This window comes from Argopecten irradians, chromosome 1, assembly GCF_041381155.1.
Source record: "Argopecten irradians isolate NY chromosome 1, Ai_NY, whole genome shotgun sequence".
Lineage (NCBI taxonomy): Eukaryota > Metazoa > Mollusca > Bivalvia > Pectinida > Pectinidae > Argopecten > Argopecten irradians.
The window spans coordinates 27,643,766-27,659,918 of NC_091134.1; the positions used below are offsets into that span (position 1 = coordinate 27,643,766).

The following is a 16,153-nucleotide window of genomic DNA, read 5'->3' on the forward strand; positions in this document are numbered from 1 at the left end:
ACACCTGGGCAAACATATGTTGTTTTTCGTTGAAATTAAAATCCCCTACTTCGCTGCTTGAAACATTTTGCGCGAACACGTATTGTAAAAAGCAGAAATATCGTCAAAGATAATATCTTACTAATACAAAAAAAATGACGGATATTTTCTTATTTTTCAATGTAGTATAAATATCAAATTTCCAATATTTTTTTATTTAAACATATTTTATTGCAAAATGTGCAATGGGATTGGGCACAAGTTATACAACTTATATAAAGCCCGTTCCCAAAAATAATAAAACATTCAAATTACATAGACAAGATGGCATTTACAAGATAAAATATACATAATATATAAAGTTGTATTTTAAACACAGAGAGAGGGAGATAGTGAGGAAGAGCGAGAAAGAGAGAGGTGGGGAAGGGAGAGAGCTATTTTATAACCAGTATGCTCCTCAAGGTGATAGTTTCACCTCCTAATATACTAGTATTTTAAAATCTACCCCTCCGATAAAGACGAAAGAAGTTCTAAACCACTTTTCTTAACTTCGACTTCTCGAATTTCCAATATACTGTAAACATCTGGTTTTTTCTATATACTGCAAGCATTTATTTCTCAATATACTGTAAACATCTATTTTTCAATATACTGTAAACATGTATTTTTCAAAAACCGTAAACAGCTATTTTTTAATATTCTGTACACATTTATTTTTCAATAAACTGTAGATATATATTTTTAATATACTATTTTTTTCAATATACTGTAAACATCTTTTTTTCAATATACTGTGAGCATTTTTTTTCAATATATACTATAAGAAGCCATTTTTCAATATGCTGTGCACATTAATTTTTCAATAGACTGTAGATATCTATTTTTCATATACTATTTTTTTCAATATACTGTAAACATCTTCTTTTTTTTCAATATACTGTGAGCATTTAGTTTTCAATAAATTATAAGCAGCCATTTTTCAATATGCTGTCCACATTTATTTTTCAATAAACTGTAAACGCTAATATTTTAGCGTTAATCCTAGTTACTGTATTTGGGTTCCAAAATAGGACAGCCTTTCGACTTTGTGTGACCTTAAAATGTCAACACCGACTGGGCACCGAGTCTGGGTCACTGCGTACTCCCCCTATAGCTCACATTAACATACAAATACCACTTCATCTTCATCTCCAAACATCTTCAGTGTACAAAAGTTACTACTATTATTTGGACGATTTTACTATACTACATAGGTTGATACGTTCATCGAGCACCTGGTATACATGTGTTACCAGGGCATTAACAGTTACGTCGTCAACAACTATGAGATATTCATTGTCTACTTGTTCAACTTGTTTTCAAGATCAAAACACCTTTTTCCTTTTGTTCGCACTTTTTTTTTTATTTTGCATTAAAATGAATGATGTCATTTCATAATATGCTATGAATCGTTTGTTAAAACCTGGAAGTATTCGACAAAAACACCCAATGACTAGCATCCTCTTCAATCTTGAATTAATCAATCCGGCCTATGATATATGTAAAGACAACAACAATCGTAGGGTCATTTTAGTGGCTGTGAATTGTTAATTTAGAGGTTTTTTTACATACTGAAAAAGTAAAATTTCCTACTTTTTCTTTAGTTCTGTGATACTGTTTGTACATTTGTATTTTTTCCTTGTCATATGTATGAATTTACTTTGTAAATTATGTATTTTGTAAACTACATAAAATGTATTTTCTCTTACCCCAGACAGGGATATCCACAGTTTTACCGGTTTGAGATTTTTCTATCTCACCCTAAGGTAAAGACAAGCTACACGAGATCTTCGCACGTGCCAACAATGGAATGACGTCACGATAACAGTATCATGACGTCGCGGTAATAGTATTATAACGTCACGACAACAATAAAATTACGTCACAAAGACAGCGAAGACGGCGACTCATTGAGGTCACGTCATCCTCGCTTGCATAAGTGACATGTTTATTAGAGACACAAAGTAATACACGGGGTCAGAGAAAAGGAATCATTCGCCCTCTTTGGGGTGAGACAGGAGATCTCAACCCTCAGGATAAGATTCTTTTAAGCTTTCAAACACTCGGCAGAGCCTCGTGTTTGACAACTTAAGAATCTTATCCCTCGGGTTGAGATTCTCCTTTCTCATCCCAAAGGGAGTGAAAGATTCTATTAATCTCAGCATTTCTTTCAAAAACATACCACACTTCTAACTACAATCAAGATTAGTGTATGTGGTGTAAATCCTAAATCTTGTTTAGTTGTCTACATCATCTTATTTATTGCTCGTTTGGAATGTTAAATAAAAAACGTACATGTCCAGTGCCTTTCAGCACTGCAAAATGAACATATGCGCTGTGGCTCTACATCCTATAGTCCAATTATCCACATCTAAAATTACACTTGCTGGTACATTCGCAATACAAGCTCACTCTCTAGGATTGTCTGGATCTAGTTTTTTGTTCTTGTTTTTTTTCATACTTTCGTCATTATTTACACAACTAGATATCTTTACACATCCTTTTGGAAACTGAATCATTCTTTATCCGATAGTAATGAAAACATGATACAATATGATCAATGGTGTTATGGAAATTAAATCAAACTGTAGAAAAGTACTCACAATACTACGAAATCCTTTCTTCTGTATTTATCAAGTTTGCTCTGAAAACCTAACTATGTATTCCATGTCTATCGTGCATGATATGAAAACCTAACCATACTTTATAGCGTATGAAATTTGCATTGAAAACCTAACCATACATCCCATGTCTATCACGCATGATATTAAAACCTAACCATGCTTTATAAGCCTATCAAATTTGCTCTGAAATCCTAACCATACTTTAGATGTCTACTCCGGGTATGTTATCTCCCACCGGATGTTGATATTGGACAGGAACTTCAGTCCTCTAAACACCAGACACCATGAATGTATCTTGTCTGGCTAGCGTCATCTTCAGCCTCCTGGCCAGTCTAAGACTGTACTTTGGGATTCCGCCACAGCCTACCCCGCCTGTGGTACCATTCACCGTCGTGTGGAACGTGCCGTCTGCAGTCTGCCATGACAAATACAATGTATCACTGAATCTGTCCCGATACGGTATTACCCATAACGATAACGAGTCTTTCTTTGGAAAAGAGATGGTTCTTTTCTATGAGCCAACTCCAGGATTGTATCCCAAATATCTGAGAAATGGATCAGCCATCAACGGAGGTCTACCTCAGGTCGGTCAGAAAAACCGAATAAATCAATTTTTATTTGCTAGATCATTATTTTTTTACCAAAACCACTTAAGCTTCTAGGTACAAACCATGAAAACGTATGCAAAATAACATTTGTACATATTCTAAGTTTAGACAGCGGAGAACTCAACAAAATATCGGTATAAACCATGTTTAAGACGATGGGGATGTCAATAATTTTTTAAAAATACTTTAGATTTCCAAAACAGTACAGAGGAAGTGAACACGAGTCCCTGAAGCGTGAACGTAAATCAATGTAATCCGGGAGTCAATATAGGAAGGAAACATTGTTACACAGCTTCATGAAATAAATGGAATGGTGGCATCCAAACACTAAATACCTCTTTATTATAGCACTTACAGCCAAACGAAAATTGGGCAGTTTCGGTTGAGTCTTATCACATTTAAAAAATAAATTGAAACAAAAGTTACGTCGGAAAAACAGATATTTGAACTTTACTTTCTTTTATTATCATATAAAGTCAATTACTGCGGATTTTGTTGGTATTGAAATAGATTACAAAGTAATGTAATCACATAGCTATTACTGTAAATCATCTCTTTTGTGGCAACTAAATTTCAAAACAAGTTCGTGAAGATAAACATTCACGGATTTGAAACTTGACTTCCTATAAGTTATCATCGATGTAGATGATAATTCGCGAAAGTAATTCGCATGTGAAAGAAAGTCGGACACAGTAACCTTGCGTGACAAAAAACATAGATATCATGTATGAGATATAAGAAACTGCAAATACTGAAAGATTATATAAATTCATGCGAATTTCTGTATTTTTTAAAATACCATCAATTGACTTCTAATGAAGATCCTGTTCACTTCTTCTCTATCACTAATGAACGTCTCATGATAATAACGATGGTTTTTTTTTTCTTTTTCGTCACTTAAAGATGCTCCACCGCCGACAGAGCATAAATGCTATTCATAATTTGAACAATAATTGGTGTTTAATCGTGTATATATATGCCAAATTAACACAAAATATTACATAAAATAAATATTTTGGTCTAATTTTCCATAAAGTATGACGTCGATGTAGCAGAAGGTACTTTCTGGTCTAGTATGCAATGTACCTAATGCTATTCATCAGTCTGTAATTATCTCCTTTTATGAATTCCGTGTTAATCACGATTTCGTTACACAGCTAGACAGCATTTTTTACGAGTTTTTGACGAATTGTACAAAAGACTTCTAAAATATGTGTCCTTTCCCTATTAGAAAGCAAAAAACATGTTAATTTGTTAAACTAAACAATACAATTATATTTTTCTATACTTTTGTAAAATACAAGGTAAAAGTTCTAATGCAAAAGATTTGTAATTCAATATATATATATATATATATATATGTTGTCGTAAATTCACGGTACGAGGGCGTTAGATAAAGAAAATTCCTTTGTAATATTGATGGTTTCGTGTTAGTTCAACATTGACGATGATAAATTTGTGAATGCTAAAGTTTGCTTTACAGAAGTCCAACATAGAGAAACATGTACGCAAAGTGGAGCTGGACATACAACAGACTATTCGTGGTGCCGAGTTCTCGGGTCTGGCTGTCGTGGACTGGGAGAGCTGGAGACCTATATTTGACAGGAATATCTATGATAAAATCACAGATTCAATACATGACAAAATCTGAGGACTTTGTCAGGCAGCTGCATCCCACATGGAACGATTCCCAGGTCAAAAGACAGGCACGACTGGAATTCGAAACTTCTGCAAGGTAGGTGTATACTAAATCAGAATAGTATAACCCAGGATCTGTACTAAATAAGACGCCCTCAAGGTAGGTTACTAAATCAGTAATAGTGTATAACCCAGGATCTAATACTAAAATAAGACATCCTCAAGGTAGGAACTACTAAATCAGAATAGTATAACCCAGGATCTGTACTAAATAAGACATCCTCAAGTAGGTGTACTAAATCAGTAATAGTAATAACCCAGGATCTGTACTAAATAAGACATCCTCAAGGTAGGGTGTATACTAAATCAGAATAGTATAACAGTATAACCCAGGATCTGTACTAAATAAGACATCCTCAAGGTAGGTGTACTAAATCAGAATAGTATAAACCCAGGATCTGTACTAAATAAGACATCCTCAAGGTAGGTGTACTAAATCAGAATAGTATAACCCAGGATCTGTACTAAATAAGACATCCTCAAGGTAGGTGTACTAAATCAGAATAGTATAACCCAGGATCTGTACTAAATAAGACATCCTCAAGGTAGGTGTACTAAATCAGAATAGTATAACCCAGGATCTGTACTAAATAAGACATCCTCAAGGTAGGTGTACTAAATCAGAATAGTATAACCCAGGATCTGTACTAAATAAGACATCCTCAAGGTAGGTCTACTAAATCAGAATAGTATAACCCAGGATCTGTACTAAATAAGACATCCTCAAGGTAGGTGAACTAAATCAGAACAGTATAACCCAGGATCTGTACTAAATAAGACATCCTCAAGGTAGGTGTACTAAATCAGAATAGTATAACCCAGGATCTGTACTAAATAAGACATCCTCAAGGTAGTCTACTAAATCAGAATAGTATAACCCAGGATCTGTACTAAATAAAGACATCCTCAAGGTAGGTCTACTAAATCAGAATAGTATAACCCAGGATCTGTACTAAATAAGACATCCTCAAGGTAGGTGTACTAAATCAGAATAGTATAACCCAGGATCTGTACTAAATAAGACATCATCAAGGTAGGTGTACTAAATCAGAATAGTATAACCCAGGATCTGTCTAAATAAGACTCCTCAAGGTAGTGAACTAAATCAGAATAGTATAACCCAGGATCTGTACTAAATAAGACATCCTCAAGGTAGTTACTAATCAAAGTATAACCCAGGATCTGTACTAATAAGACATCCTCAAGGTAGTGTACTAAATCAGAATAGTATAACCCAGGATCTGTACTAAATAAGACATCCTCAAGGTAGTGTATCAGACAGACCTCAGGTAGTTATAAATCAGAATAGTATAACCCAGGATCTGTACTAAATAAGACATCCTCTCAAGGTAGGTGTACTAAATCAGAATAGTATACACCCAGGATCTGTATCTAAATAAGACATCCTCAAGGTAGGTGAACTAAATCAGAATAGTATAACCCAGGATCTGTACTAAATAAGACATCCTCAAGGTAGGTCTACTAAATCAGAATAGTATAACCCAGGATCTGTACTAAATAAGATATCCTCAAGGTAGGTGTACAAAATCAGAACAGTATAACCAAGGATCTGTACTAAATAAGATATCCTCAAGGTAGGTGTACAAAATCAGAATAGTATAACCCAGGATCTGTACTAAATAAGATATCCTCAAGGTAGGTGTACTAATCAGAATTAACCAGAGTACTAATAAGACTCTCAAGGTAGGGTCTAAATCAGGATCTGTACTAAATAAAGATATCCTCAAGGTAGGTGTACAAAATCAGAATAGTATAACCCAGGATCTGTACTAAATAAGACATCCTCAAGGTAGGTGTACTAAATCAGAATAGTTTAACCCAGGATCTGTACTAAATAAGAATCAAGCATACTACCAACCAATTCTGAATTTCCATGCACGAATAACAAAAATTCTGATGTTGTTTTTAACAAGCTTCCTTGCCACGGCGTGAAACGAGTGTTCATACAAAGCGCTGAACTTGCAGGTAAAAATTTAAAGGTTTAAATACCATACGATGATGGACGTTGCTGATAGTGGAGTAGCTATGCATTAAAATCGTTCTAAAATGAACAGTCGGGCAAGGATGGCTAAAGTCGGTAAAAATGGTGTGAATGTATCCAGTATAATTTCTTATGAAATGGAAAAATAAAATCTCTCGTCAAAATCTGTCTGCGTACGAAGAAATTAATTTAAAGTATGGAAATTCTAAAACGTCCTCCCGGCTCACTATGTCCGTGGTTACATTTCCACGCAGCCTCGCTTTCAATGCTTTCAACTTCTCTTTACTTTAATGGTCAGAACTGTGAAACTAAGCAGAACTTGACCGTCGTATTAATATGTGATAACTTTTGGAAGGCCAATGAACTAGTATTTTAAAATCTACCCCTCCGATAAAGACGAAAGAAGTTCTAAACCACTTTTCTTAACTTCGACTTCTCGAATTTCCAATATACTGTAAACATCTGGTTTTTTCTATATACTGCAAGCATTTATTTCTCAATATACTGTAAACATCTATTTTTCAATATACTGTAAACATGTATTTTTCAAAAACCGTAAACAGCTATTTTTTAATATTCTGTACACATTTATTTTTCAATAAACTGTAGATATATATTTTTAATATACTATTTTTTTCAATATACTGTAAACATTTTTTTTTCAATATACTGTAAACATTTTTTTTCAATATACTGTAAACATCTTTTTTTCCAATATACTACATGTATAAGCAGCCATTTTTCAATATGCTGTGCACATTTATTTTTCAATAGACTGTAGATATCTATTTTTCACATACTTTTTTTTTCAATATACTATAAACATCTTTTTTCAATATACTGTGAGCATTTAGTTTTCAATAAATCATAAGCAGCCATTTTTCAATATGCTGTGCACATTTATTTTTCAATAAACTGTAAACGCTAATATTTTAGCGTTAATCCTAGTTACTGTATTTGGGTTCCAAAATAGGACAGACTTTCGACTTTGTGTGACCTTAAAATGTCAACACCGACTGGGCACCGAGTCTGGGCCACTGCGTACTCCCCCTATAGCTCACATTAACATACAAATACCACTTCATCTTCATTTCCAAACATCTTCAGTGTACAAAAGTTACTACTATTATTTGGACGATTTTACTTTACTACATAGGTTGATACGTTCATCGAGCACCTGGTATACATGTGTTACCAGGGCATTAACAGTTACGTCGTCAACAACTATGAGATATTCATTGTCTACTTGTTCAACTTGTTTTCAAGATCAAAACACCTTTTTCCTTTTGTTCGCACTTTTTTTTTTATTTTGCATTAAAATGAATGATGTCATTTCATAATATGCTATGAATCGTTTGTTAAAACCTGGAAGTATTCGACAAAAACACCCAATGACTAGCATCCTCTTCAATCTTGAATTAATCAATCCGGCCTATGATATATGTAAAGACAACAACAATCGTAGGGTCATTTTAGTGGCTGTGAATTGTTAATTTAGAGGTTTTTTTACATACTGAAAAAGTAAAATTTCCTACTTTTTCTTTAGTTCTGTGATACTGTTTGTACATTTGTATTTTTTCCTTGTCATATGTATGAATTTACTTTGTAAATTATGTATTTTGTAAACTACATAAAATGTATTTTCTCTTACCCCAGACAGGGATATCCACAGTTTTACCGGTTTGAGATTTTTCTATCTCACCCTAAGGTAAAGACAAGCTACACGAGATCTTCGCACGTGCCAACAATGGAATGACGTCACGATAACAGTATCATGACGTCGCGGTAATAGTATTATAACGTCACGACAACAATAAAATGACGTAATAAAGACAGCGAAGACGGCGACTCATTGAGGTCACGTCATCCTCGCTTGCATAAGTGACATGTTTATTAGAGACACAAAGTAATACACGGGGTCAGAGAAAAGGAATCATTCGCCCTCTTTGGGGTGAGACAGGAGATCTCAACCCTCAGGATAAGATTCTTTTAAGCTTTCAAACACTCGGCAGAGCCTCGTGTTTGACAACTTAAGAATCTTATCCCTCGGGTTGAGATTCTCCTTTCTCATCCCAAAGGGAGTGAAAGATTCTATTAATCTCAGCATTTCTTTCAAAAACATACCACACTTCTAACTACAATCAAGATTAGTGTATGTGGTGTAAATCCTAAATCTTGTTTAGTTGTCTACATCATCTTATTTATTGCTCGTTTGGAATGTTAAATAAAAAACGTACATGTCCAGTGCCTTTCAGCACTGCAAAATGAACATATGCGCTGTGGCTCTACATCCTATAGTCCAATTATCCACATCTAAAATTACACTTGCTGGTACATTCGCAATACAAGCTCACTCTCTAGGATTGTCTGGATCTAGTTTTTTGTTCTTGTTTTTTTTCATACTTTCGTCATTATTTACACAACTAGATATCTTTACACATCCTTTTGGAAACTGAATCATTCTTTATCCGATAGTAATGAAAACATGATACAATATGATCAATGGTGTTATGGAAATTAAATCAAACTGTAGAAAAGTACTCACAATACTACGAAATCCTTTCTTCTGTATTTATCAAGTTTGATCTAAAAACCTAACTATGCATTCAATGTCTATCGTACATATAAAAACCTAACCATACTTTATAGCCTATCAAATTTGCATTGAAAACCTAACCATACATCCCATGTCTATCACGCATGATATTAAAACCTAACCATGCTTTATAAGCCTATCAAATTTGCTCTGAAATCCTAACCATACTTTAGATGTCTACTCCGGGTATGTTATCTCCCACCGGATGTTGATATTGGACAGGAACTTCAGTCCTCTAAACACCAGACACCATGAATGTATCTTGTCTGGCTAGCGTCATCTTCAGCCTCCTGGCCAGTCTAAGACTGTACTTTGGGATTCCGCCACAGCCTACCCCGCCTGTGGTACCATTCACCGTCGTGTGGAACGTGCCGTCTGCAGTCTGCCATGACAAATACAATGTATCACTGAATCTGTCCCGATACGGTATTACCCATAACGATAACGAGTCTTTCTTTGGAAAAGAGATGGTTCTTTTCTATGAGCCAACTCCAGGATTGTATCCCAAATATCTGAGAAATGGATCAGCCATCAACGGAGGTCTACCTCAGGTCGGTCAGAAAAACCCAATAAATCAATTTTTATTTTCTAGATCAATATTTTTTTACCAAAACCACTTAAGCTTCTAGGTACAAACCATGTAAACATATGCAAGATAACATTTGTACATATTTTTAGTTTAGACAGCGGAGAACTCAACAAAATATCGATATAAACCATGTTTAAGACGATGGGGATGTCAATAATTTTTTAAAAAATACTTTAGATTTCCAAAACAGTACAGAGGAAGTGAACACGAGTCCCTGAAGCGTGAACGTAAATCAATGTAATCCGGGAGTCAATATAGGAAGGAAACATTGTTACACAGCTTCATGAAATAAATGGAATGGTGGCATCCAAACACTAAATACCTCTTTATTATAGCACTTACAGCCAAACGAAAATTGGGCAGTTTCGGTTGAGTCTTATCACATTTAAAAAATAAATTGAAACAAAAGTTACGTCGGAAAAACAGATATTTGAACTTTACTTTCTTTTATTATCATATAAAGTCAATTACTGCGGATTTTGTTGGTATTGAAATAGATTACAAAGTAATGTAATCACATAGCTATTACTGTAAATCATCTCTTTTGTGGCAACTAAATTTCAAAACAAGTTCGTGAAGATAAACATTCACGGATTTGAAACTTGACTTCCTATAAGTATCATCGATGTAGATGCTAATTCGCGAAAGTAGTTCGCATGTGAAAGAAAGTCGGATACAGTAACCATGCGTGACAAAAATAAAGATATCATGTACGAGATATAAGAAACTGCAAATACTGAAAAATTAGATTAACCCATGCGAATTTCTGTATTTTTTAAAATACCATCAATTGACTTCTAATGAAGATCCTGTTCACTTCTTCTCTATCACTAATGAACGTCTCATGATAATAACGATGGTTTTTTTTTTCTTTTTCGTCACTTAAAGATGCTCCACCGCCGACAGAGCATAAATGCTATTCATCATTTGAACAATAATTGGTGTTTAATCGTGTATATATATGCCAATTAACACAAAATATTACATAAAATAAATATTTTGCGTTGGTGCATGCGCAATCATTACTTTATTCTACGGAATTTTTTCGGGATGCAATTAATTATTTTTCATATTTTTAACTTGAAGTAAAATTAGAAGCTCAAACTTTTCAATGGTGGTTATGGTGTAAAGTAAATAACTTTTTTAACTGAAGAAAAATACAAAATCGTCTGCTCCTGTTTTTGATAGTGAAAAAATACCATGTCAGCGGTGGAGCATCTTTAACCTCTCTCGAGGTCCCCTTAAATTTTTATATTTCCTCCGCATCTTTCTCTTTCATTAAAAACCCATTTCTTATCGATTCAGATTACTTATTCTTTATTAGTCAAATAACTTCTATTGTGATTCCATTTCACATTTTCTCTTCAGCAATTTTTTTCCTGGATCTTAATCCATCACTATTGAAAGCGACCTTTGCAGATCACTCACACCTTCTCTATCGTTGCATATCTTCTTTACTTAATCTTATCTTACTCTCGCATCACATCCACAAGCTGTTAACCGGCTCATTTTCGCGTTCAATTAAACTGAACAGTCGGGCAAGGATGGCTAAAGTCGGTAAAAATGGTGTGAATGTATCCAGTATAATTTCTTATGAAATAGAAAAATAAAATCTCCCATCAAAATCTGTCTGCGTTCGAAGAAATTAATTTATAGTATAGGAATCCTATAACGTCCTCCCGGCTGACTATGTCCGTGGTTACATTTCCACGCAGCCTCGCTTTCAATGCTTTCAACTTTTCTTTATTTCAATGGTCAGAACTGGGAAACGTAAGCAGAACTTGACCGTCGTATTAATATGTGAGGACTTTTGGAAGGCCAATGAACGCATTTAGACTGGTTTTCTTTGCCCGACTATTCACTTTAAATTTCGTGTTTTTCTTTTGGGATTAAAACGCGTAATACCAATCGTCGTGAAAATGTTCTGAGCATCAGTAGAACAATATGATTCTTAAGTTGGCAATACTTATACGCAAAACGCAAATTAAGTCAGCGAAAAATTAGGTTGGCTTTCAGAAGTTTTTCTTCCATCGTTGCATAAATCTATCGCACATCTCATGCACATCTTTTAAATTCCTTTCCTTCTAGTACTTTCTCAATACGATATCGGCATGTATATTAAGTTTAATTCGAGGTCAGTGGCCGATAGACGACCTTGTAACATTCATATTTGAAGCTCTGAGGTTCGAACAAACAAAGGATAAAGTCCTTAATGACATGGTCACATTATCACCAAAAGTATATTTTGTATAATGTAGCTTTATCCAGATTTGGTCTAATTTTCCATAAAGTATGACGTCGATGTAGCAGAAGGTACTTTCTGGTCTAGTATGCAATGTACCTAATGCTATTCATCAGTCTGTAATTATCTCCTTTTATGAATTCCGTGTAAATCACGATTTCGTTACACAGCTAGATTTCTTTTAATGCAGCATTTTTTGTAAAAAATTGTAAAAAAGACTTCTAAAATGTGTGTCCTTTCCATAATAGAAAGCAATAAAACATGTTAATTTGTTAAACTAAACAATACAATTGTATTTTCTATACTTTTGTAAAATACAAGGTAAAATTTATTATGCAAAAGATTTGTATTTCAATATATGTATGTTGTCGTAAATTCGCGGTACGAGGACGTTAGATAAAGAAAATTCCTTTGTAATATTATTGATAGTTTCGTGTTAGTTCAACATCGACGACGATAAACTTGTTAATGCTAAATTTTGCTTTACAGAAGTCCAACATAGAGAAACATTTACGCAAAGTGGAGCTGGACATACAACAGACTATTCGTGGTGCCGAGTTCTCGGGTCTGGCTGTCGTGGACTGGGAGAGCTGGAGACCTATATTTGACAGGAATATTTATGATAAATCACAGGTTCAATACATCACAAAATCAGAGGACTTTGTCAGGCAGCTGCATCACACATGGAACGATTCCCAGGTCAAAACACAGGCACGACTGGAATTCGAAACTTCTGCAAGGTAGGTGTACTAAATCAGAATAGTATAACCCAGGATCTGTACTAAATAAGACATCCTCAAGGTAGGTGTACTAAATCAGAATAGTATAACCCAGGATCTGTACTAAATAAGACATCCTCAAGGTAGGTGAACTAAATCAGAATAGTATAACCCAGGATGTGTACTAAATAAGACATCCTCAAGGTAGGTGTACTAAATCAGAATAGTATAACCCAGGATCTGTACTAAATAAGACATCCTCAAGGTAGGTGTACTAAATCAGAATAGTTTAACCCAGGATCTGTACTAAATGAGACTTCCTCAAGGTAGGTGTACTAAATCAGAATAGTATAACCCAGGATCTGTACTAAATAAGACGTCCTCAAGGTATGTGTACTAAATCAGAATAGTATAACCAGGATCTGTACTAAATAAGACATCCTCAAGGTAGGTCTACTAAATCAGAATAGTATAACCCAGGATCTGTACTAAATAAGACATCCTCAAGGTATGTGTACTAAATCAGAATAGTATAACCCAGGATCTGTACTAAATAAGACATCCTCAAGGTAGGTGAACTAAATCAGAATAGTATAACCCAGGATCTGTACTAAATAAGACATCCTCAAGGTAGGTGTACTAAATCAGAATAGTATAACCCAGGATCTGTACTAAATAAGACATCCTCAAGGTAGGTGTACTAAATCAGAATAGTATAACCCAGGATCTGTACTAAATAAGACATCCTCAAGGTAGGTGTACAAAATCAGAATAGTATAACCCAGGATCTGTACTAAATAAGACATCCTCAAGGCAGGTCTACTAAATCAGAATAGTATAACCCAGGATCTGTACTAAATAAGACATCCTCAAGGTAGGTCTACTAAATCAGAATAGTATAACCCAGGATCTGTACTAAATAAGACATCCTCAAGGTAGGTGTACTAAATCAGAATAGTATAACCCAGGATCTGTACTAAATAAGACATCCTCAAGGTAGGTGTACTAAATCAGAACAGTATAACCCAGGATCTGTACTAAATAAGATATCCTCAAGGTAGGTGTACTAAATCAGAATAGTATAACCCAGGATCTGTACTAAATAAGACATCCTCAAGGTAGGTGTACTAAATCAGAACAGTATAACCCAGGATCTGTACTAAATAAGATATCCTCAAGGTAGGTGTACAAAATCAGAATAGTATAACCCAGGATCTGTACTAAATAAGACATCCTCAAGGTAGGTGTACTAAATCAGAATAGTATAACCCAGGATCTGTACTAAATAAGACATCCTCAAGGTAGGTGAACTAAATCAGAATAGTATAACCCAGGATCTGTACTAAATAAGACATCCTCAAGGTAGGTGTACTAAATCAGAATAGTTTAACCCAGGATCTGTACTAAATAAGACATCCTCAAGGTAGGTGTACTAAATCAGAATAGTATAACCCAGGATCTGTACTAAATAAGACATCATCAAGGTAGGTCTACTAAATCAGAATAGTATAACCCAGGATCTGTAATAAATAAGACATCCTCAAGGTAGGTGTACTAAATCAGAATAGTATAACCCAGGATCTGTACTAAATAAGACATCCTCAAGGTAGGTGTACTAAATCAGAATAGTATAACCCAGGATCTGTACTACTAAATAAGACATCCTCAAGGTAGGTGAACTAAATCAGAATAGTATAACCCAGGATCTGTACTAATTAAGACATCCTCAAGGTAGGTCTACTAAATCAGAATAGTATAACCCAGGATCTGTACTAAATAAGACATCCTCAAGGTAGGTGTACTAAATCAGAATAGTATAACCCAGGATCTGTACTAAATAAGACATCCTCAAGGTAGGTGTACTAAATCAGAATAGTATAACCCAGGATCTGTACTAAATAAGACATCCTCAAGGTAGGTGTACTAAATCAGAATAGTATAATCCAGGATCTGTACTAAATAAGACATCCTCAAGGTAGGTCTACTAAATCAGAATAGTATAACCCAGGATCTGTACTAAATAAGACATCCTCAAGGTAGGTGTACTTAATCAGAATAGTATAACCCAGGATCTGTACTAAATAAGACATCCTCAAGGTAGGTCTACTAAATCAGAATAGTATAACCCAGGATCTGTACTAAATAAGACATCCTCAAGGTAGGTCTACTAAATCAGAATAGTATAACCCAGGATCTGTACTAAATAAGACATCCTCAAGGTAGGTGAACTAAATCAGAATAGTATAACCCAGGATCTGTACTAAATAAGACATCCTCAAGGTAGGTGTACTAAATCAGAATAGTATAACCAGGATCTGTACTAAATAAGACATCCTCAAGGTAGGTGTACTAAATCAGAATAGTATAACCCAGGATCTGTACTAAATAAGACATCCTCAAGGTAGGTGTACTAAATCAGAATAGTATAATCCAGGATCTGTACTAAATAAGACATCCTCAAGGTAGGTGTACTAAATCAGAATAGTATAATCCAGGATCTGTACTAAATAAGACATCCTCAAGGTAGGTGAACTAAATCAGAATAGTATAACCCAGGATCTGTACTAAATAATACATCCTCAAGGTAGGTATACTAAATCAGAATAGTATAACCCAGGATCTGTACTAAATAAGACGTCCTCAAGGTAGGTCTACTAAATCAGAATAGTATAATCCAGGATCTGTACTAAATAAAATCAAGCATACTACCAACCAATTCTGAATTCCATGCACGAATAACAAATATCCTGTTGTTTTTAACAAGCTTCCTTGCCACAGCGTGAAACGAGTGTTCATACAAAGCGCTGAACTTGCAGGTAAAGATTTAAAGGTTTTAAATACCATACGGTGATGGACGTTGCTGAAAGTGGAGTAGCTATGCATTAAATCTTCGCATATGGCTTCTTTAGCGTAAGGTTTCAGGAAAAAATGGACCACAAAAAATCTAAGTATCAATGATATGGGTGTAGACGTATAAAGTTTGGGTCTAGCTGGTAAAGAACGCGAAATATGGCACACAGAAGGTGATTTTGACGGCCGCCATGATGGAACCGTGAT

The 16,153-nt window shown here is 34.8% G+C and overlaps 2 protein-coding genes across 2 annotated transcripts in view; both read left to right on the top strand.

The window, feature by feature from the left end:
* The first annotated feature begins 2,926 nt into the window (after positions 1 to 2,926).
* Positions 2,927 to 4,901, top strand: LOC138321017 (hyaluronidase-like). Its single transcript, XM_069264434.1, has 2 exons — positions 2,927 to 3,226; positions 4,722 to 4,901. The coding sequence occupies exons 1-2, from the start codon at positions 2,927 to 2,929 to the stop codon at positions 4,899 to 4,901; spliced, it is 480 nt and encodes a 159-aa protein (XP_069120535.1).
* A 4,666-nt stretch (positions 4,902 to 9,567) lies between these two features.
* LOC138322771 (hyaluronidase-like) overlaps positions 9,568 to 16,153 on the top strand; it is a 32,531-nt gene continuing 25,945 nt past the window's right edge. Inside the window, exons 1-2 of the mRNA XM_069266861.1 lie at positions 9,568 to 10,097; positions 12,867 to 13,117. Coding sequence (XP_069122962.1) covers positions 9,798 to 10,097; positions 12,867 to 13,117 — 551 coding nt within the window. The 5' untranslated portion in view covers positions 9,568 to 9,797. The remainder of the gene's footprint in view (positions 10,098 to 12,866; positions 13,118 to 16,153) is intronic.

Coding starts and splice junctions, on each gene's coding strand:
- LOC138321017 (XM_069264434.1), top strand. CDS start 2,927: ATGAATGTATCTTGTCTGGCTAGCGTCATCTTCAGCCTCCTGGCCAGT. Junction 3,227..4,721: donor TCAACGGAGGTCTACCTCAG/GTCGGTCAGAAA, acceptor TGAATGCTAAAG/TTTGCTTTACAGAAGTCCAA.